The 6,853-nt window shown below is 36.2% G+C and overlaps 1 protein-coding gene across 4 annotated transcripts in view; it reads right to left on the bottom strand.

The window, feature by feature from the left end:
• Window positions 1–2,605: 2,605 nt before the first annotated feature.
• Window positions 2,606–6,853, bottom strand: part of septin7a (septin 7a) — a 40,869-nt gene continuing 36,621 nt past the window's right edge. For 2 of the 4 annotated variants that reach the window (XM_079484757.1, XM_079484758.1), the window contains exons 13-14: window positions 4,986–5,131; window positions 2,606–4,436 (exon numbers count right to left, since the gene is read on the bottom strand). In XM_079484757.1, coding sequence (XP_079340883.1) covers window positions 4,400–4,436; window positions 4,986–5,131 — 183 coding nt within the window. In that variant the 3' untranslated portion in view covers window positions 2,606–4,399. The remainder of the gene's footprint in view (window positions 4,437–4,985; window positions 5,132–6,853) is intronic. The other 2 variants (XM_079484759.1, XM_079484760.1) reach the window with 1 other exon arrangement.

Below are 6,853 nucleotides of genomic sequence, written 5' to 3'. Positions count from 1 at the left end.
TTAATGGTTTTAATAAAAAACAGGCCTATTGGTTATAATGAAAACGAAATGGTCACTGCCTTTCGATTTGTACCCTTTTCCTTAAATATTATAGAATGCGTATGTTATAACATAAAAACTGTTCAAGTACAGTATTGTAAATGTAAACTCAAATGCATAGCCTACATACACCACCTTAATTTACATTTAGTCATTTGGCAGACGCTTTTATCCAAAGCGACTTACAAAGAGTTCAGGAAGAAATAAGCTAATTTAGGCTATATAATTGAAAACACAGTGCAGATAACAGACCAGATGTAGCCTAGCTGTAAAGAAATGAACAATTTCACGGACAATTGAACGATGACCTTAAAGAACCGGCTAATTGAAACGATTCATTTTAATGAACTGAATCTTTATCTTCCCGACGCACTCATCAAGCTCCATGACGTTTTACAGAGGGGGTGTGGTCTCTTTGACCGATTAGTTGCATGGTTTGTCAAATCTGCAGTCTTGCTCACCTGCCACGAAACTCAAAAAAACCGCAACTACTATGATTATTGATTATTTAACTTTTTTTAATCAGATTAGATTTTGATAAATGATGTAACAGATGTGTGACATGGTAAATACATAAACTTTAACGTTATTACCTTCTAATCTCGTCAAATCTTTAGTTGACATTCGCTTCAAAATCAAATACATTTTACACTGTTCTTGATTTTGTCGTTTAAATATTGTACATTTGTTGAAATGTTTAGTTTTAAGTTATAGGAACATTTATTGTTACATCAGGGCATTTCTAAGGCTAAGTGGCCTTTAATAATTATTTGCAAACTAATTCCATGCGAGGTCTTTTGGTCTTGGGTGGGAAAAAGGCGACATTGTTTTAACTAATTCTTAATTTTGTATCAGTACATTTCTCAACCATGAGCTTTCTATAAATAAATGTAAATGACTATTACAATCTAGTTTATCCAAATACTAGTATTGCAACACAGTAATAAAAACCAAGAATAAAACAAAACATGTGACAAAACATAAATAATCACTTACTTGATTTAAACTATAGCATAAATCTTTAAGAAAATAGATATTGGTACAGACAGAAATATAACATCAGAACATTATATTAATAGAAAGTATGCGGTAGTAAATTTATGCATTTTACCTACAGCAAATGACGTGAACAGTAAATTCAATCTACATTTTTTTATCAGTTTGACCTTTGCACTGCTAACACTATATGCTATACCAGCAGAGTTTCAGGAACATTAATAATATGCAAACAGTGACCTCAGGATCTGCTTGCCACCCTTGTTAGTTACAAAGTAGCAGTCGGAGGTTTTTTGGTGTCTTAAGAAAGTAAGATTCATTGGCAGATTTGTTTGGGACTCGCTGAAGTTTCGTTGCCCTGTCCCATGAGCAGAGGCTGATGGGAATGAGGTCACCAATAAAAAGCGGTCTGCAAGACTGGCCAGGCTACAGTGACAGCCAGAACCTATTGTTCCTCCTCAATAAGATGCCACGGTAAGGCCTTGCAGTTGGCAGGAGACGGCAGTGAGGCCCTGGCATGCAGTAAAGGGGTTAGGTTGGTTTTATAAAAGAGCACTTTGATCAGTACGGGGTACAGCCTTAGGGTTACAAACGGACTGATCAAGATTGCATTAACATCCTCTCATTAAGAATCTCTCCAGGCTACGAGAGATGCCAACTCCTTTTACGCATGGAAACAAGAAAACTAAAACGTTCCACATGCATGCAAAAGACACCCGCTTAAGTAACGTCCTAACCTTCACTGGGTCCTATTATGTAACAAATTCAGCGAATTAGAGTCAGCTGTGATTGGCCAAAACAGAGTCTAACTAGATGATCAGAGACAACAGCAGACCAATCACAGAATTGAGCAAATAGTCACATCACCTGATGAGGGTATGGTGCCTGTTTTGGGTGCGTGTACCTCCCTCGCTCTCTTTGTGAAAAGTCTTCATAGTTCAAAGGTAGTATTATGTTTGACAGTTAAACTTAAAAAAATGGGACAGAGGTTACAAGATAAAAAAAAGCCAAACGCGCACAAAATTATCAGTGGAACAGATCAAAAGTCTCTCTTTCACACTGTTAAATATCATAGAAAACTATTTTGACTTATCCCTCTATTTATAAACAAAAGTGGAAGTATATGGGGCAAGGCATGGGCAGGGTTTTTAAAACAGAACTTATGCAACTCATATATTTTGTTACGGTGCTTATATTTAATTCTATTTAAAATATGTTTTCTTTCAGCTGTAAGTTGGTTAAATCATCCTTTTAAGAGCGTGACCAGTTAATCATTAACAACATATTTCTTGAAAATGTGGGGGCAAACAGATCCTTTGTAATATTCCTGCTTTAACATTACCAGCTTTACATGGTCATGATAAAAAGTCTCAGAAAAACATGTAGAATGAATGATAACGTCTATTGAGTGCCCTTAGATTAGCCCTACAGGCGTCCATTGTCTCTGCATTACTGTACATGAAATGCAGATACAATGAAACCACAAACAAAAAGCTTGTAGTGGAAAAACCCCTTAGATCCCTCGGTCAATTCTACTGATCTACTGTTGATAAGGACTTTGAAAGCAAAGCAGCATTAACCAAAGCTTGTTTTTAATGGCATACAATCCGTTTAGAAAAAAACCTTCAAGACAATTAATAAAAGAACGATTCAGGAAAAATGTACCCCAAATTCTGAGAATCTTTGTATTAAAACATTACATGCAGTATTTGGTGCCCCCTACTTGTCAAATCTGTTTCTGTATGCTATGTACTTCGGTTTACTAAAACATCTCACCAAACTATCTTCTGCACATTCGGTTTACTGCCTTATGTTTTTACGATTTATTTGATCAAGTAGAGGAGTAAGCAGTATTTTATAAAAACTTGTAAATGTAAACAATTAGAAAAATGTCCAAATAATAAGACTCATAATCATATCATGATTTAATAACCGTACATCCTACTACTATTTTTTTAGCAAAATTATGTATTCTATAAATAAACTCTGCACCGTACACAAGAGAAAGTGCTGTATAGTAGTAAGCTTTTCCAGTCAGCTTTAGTATTGAGGGCTTTATTCCAAATTTAATACAGCAAGCTTTATAGACAGCATCTTTGGCATGTTGTTGAATTATCAGTTTTAAGCTTCTACCTCATCAGATTGTATTAAAAAAGCCTTTGTTATATGTTTGACTAAGATTTCCACTGTAGCTATGAATAATATTTTTCATAATTTTTTTCCATCAATGACAAACTTGTTTATCAAACAAACACATGTAATTTAAGTGGCGTCATCACAAATTTATTATGTGACTTTAGAAATAAAAATGGCAAAATCAAAACAAAAAGAGAGAAGTGCATGCCAGAAACTGTGCTATTGGGGAGGAGCATGTGCTGGGTGAGAACTCAGTGCCAGCGTAGAGAACAAAATGAGAAAAAGAAACAACTGGCCAAGACTGGCAAGCTCACGGTGTCAATTTGCATGAAGGGAAAAAACTGAAAACACACCCAGTGGTCATTAGACATCAACAAATCCTTTTAAGCCTCATAATTTCTCTTATCCTCCAACATGACAGTCTTTTACTTAAGGATACACTCATTCACATCATCATGGTATAATCACAACAGAACAGTGCTTCATTAAAATGGAGGATTCAAGAGCATATCATGTGATCTTCATAAAGAGTCTGTAAATGACTGAACTGCCACTTAAGAATGACGCCTCAAACTAACACAGAGCGGCACCAATATATGCAAAACCAAAAACAAACATGAAGAAACTGTAACAAACATGGTGAAACGTTGAATGGCTAAGGTCCATGGCTAAATAATTTAAATTACACAAAATTGGAAGAGCTTGACATTTCTGGAAAGGGCAAAAGAAGCCACTAAACGTTGTTTGATGACAGAAATGCCTGAGGTAAGATTCAGCCTTTAGTTTGTATTGACAGTCAATCAATATACAGTCGGAGAGGAACTGACCTCTGGATCTAAAAACATTAAGCGAATAAGTGGAATTAAGAGTTGCCATACACTATTAAAGTGGTTCTTTTTTAAAACAACAATGCATAATTCTGGAAGTTCTTTGTACGTTTGAATGAAGGTTATGGGAGTTCCAGAGCACTCAGGTCCTGAGCAGTCCAGCCTAATGGATGCCTGATGCTTTTAGATGTCGAGAGAGAAAAAAAATGGCATATGAGGTGAACCGTTTCCAGGTCAGTGGGGTGTCTAGAGGCGGTCTGGTCCTCAGAGCTGTCCTCACACACACCAACAGGAAAAACAAAAACATGGGGCCGTACGTTTATAAAAGTAACTTGTTTTGGTCGACGGAGGGTCCAGGCTGGTATTATTGGCAACTAGAAGGTGGTGATGGTCCGAGTGGTTTAAAATATCTTTTTCTTTTTGTTCTTTTCCAAGGTCCTTTAGAAAGAAATTTACAAAGAGAAAAATTAAGAGGAATTACGTCAACAAACTGACACAGTATATAGCAACAGTATTGAATCTTGAGTCGAAATGTCAATTGAGAATAAAAAGTGAGAAAAGTCAAGTGAGAGTGTCTAATAACCATTCCTTTATCTGTTCAAATCACACACTATTTCTTTTCAGCTACAAGTGTGTATAATATACATTTAGACCCGGTTTCGCAGACAGGGCTAGTCCCAGACTAAATTTAATGTTTGAGCTGTCTAAACAAAAAATATATCTGAAAAAATATCTGTCTATGTCAGTCCCATTGTTTTGTCTCAAGATGCATACCACTAATGTTTTTACGAAGGCATTTTTACAAAAACAATTTAACTAAAGGTTAGTCATGGCTTAAGCTAATCCGTCTGTGAAACTGCGCCTTAGTGTTAAAATACTGTATACATTATTCTATAATTCGTCCTTCTGCTCCTATCTGCCAGAATTTGGAACAGCATTTGCTTGTGGAGCAGGTTCGAAATAGAGCACTGGTGTGTTTGTGTGTACCTGGACGCATCCAGTTTTTGCTGCTCCAACAGGCGTTGTTGGGACTCCCAGTTGACCTTCTCCTCCTCTAACTGACGTCTCTTTTCCTCTAGCTCCCTGTGCTGGGCCTCCAGATTCTTCTTCATCTGCTCATGACGTCGCTGTAGCTAAATGGACAAACAGACAAGAACAGAGATCTTATTCAAATGCACTTGTCCTACGAAATTAAAGAAGATATGATATGAACAGATAACTACAAGAACACTTAAAAAGTGAAATAACAGGCTGTTATGACACTTCACTGGATCCTCAATGATACAACTATATCCCCTTAACACATGGCACAATCGATGTATTAAAACAGGACAAATACTTTTTAACAACTATTATTACAAGTACCCTTTATTGCAAAAATTGTACAGTAACATTTAATAAAACTGTTACATGAAACAACTCTTTTAGCATTTCTCAGAAGTCTAATCCTAAATACAATTCTTTTGAAGTCATGGTACTTGATGCATCAATACCTAATACTAAGGACAAAACATCTTTAAAATTTATTCTGGCTATTGTATATAGGCCTCCAGGGCACCACACAGATTTTATTAAAGAATTTGGTGGGTTTTTATCAGAACTAGTACTGGCTGCAGACAGAGTCCTTGTTGTTGGTTACTGTAACATCCATGTAGATAACAGATGCTTTAGGAATGGCTTTTAAAGACACTCTTAACTCCATGGGCGTTAGTTAACATGTGTCAGGACCTACTCACCTTCATAATCATACTTTAGATTTAATATTGTCTTACGGTATAAACGTGGACGACGTAAAAATCCTTCAGCAGAGCGAAGACATTTCGGATCATTGTCTGGTATCATGCTTGCTTCACTACCCAATGGTGGCAAATCAAACTCCAAGTTACAAATATTGTAGAACAATAACTTCAACTACAAAAGGTGCGTTTCTTGATAATTTGGCCGAATTGTCTCAAATCTCTAGCATGAGTAATAACGTTGAAGATCTTGACTTTACCATTGAAAATATTAATGCCACCTTCTCGGAAACACTAGACATAGTTGCTCCTCTGCGCTTAAAGAAGATTAAAAATGACAGACCGACACCGTGGAATAATGAACTCACTCAGGCTCTAAAGAAAGCGGCACGAAAAATGGAGCGCAACTTAGAAAACTAAATTAGAGGTATTTCGTACTGCCTGGAAGGATAGTATTAAAAAATACAGGAAAGCCCTAAAAACGTCTAAATCCGCCTACCTTTCATCACTAATAGAAGAAAACCAGCATAACCCTAGGTTTTTATTTGATACAGTGGCTAAATTAACCAAAAATAAATCGTCAGCGACTTCTGATTCTGTATACCAGCATAGCAGTGATGATTTTATGAACTATTTCACAAATAAAATCCAAGATATTCGAGAATAAATTATAACTATGCAACCAGAAGTGAAACCCGCTGAACAAACGACTAACTACAGCGCCTCTAAGGAGAAATTACATTTATTTTCTATTATAGATCACGATGAACTATCTAAAATCATTAGATCATCTAAATCGACTGCATGCATGCTAGACCCTATACCTACAAATCTACTGAAAGAGATGCTCCCAGAAATTATAAATCCTCTACTTAGCATTATTAACTCATCTCTGACATTAGGACATATGCCTAAAGCATATAAGGTGGCTGTTATAAGGCCCCTTGTCAAAAAAAACCATCTGGACCCTGGAGAACTAGTTAACTACAGACCTATTTCGAATCTACCTTTCTTATCTAAAGTTCTGGAAAAAGTAGTCTCAACTCAAATATGTTCCTTCCTCCAAAGGAATGAGATTAATGAAGATTTCCAGTCTGGATTTAGAGCACATCACAGTAC

Source organism: Barbatula barbatula, assembly GCF_947034865.1.
Source record: "Barbatula barbatula genome assembly, chromosome: 21".
In the NCBI taxonomy this organism is placed as follows: Eukaryota; Metazoa; Chordata; class Actinopteri; order Cypriniformes; family Nemacheilidae; genus Barbatula; species Barbatula barbatula.
The sequence above is the reverse complement of the archived record's forward strand: the minus strand, read 5'-3'. Positions and strand labels throughout refer to the sequence as shown.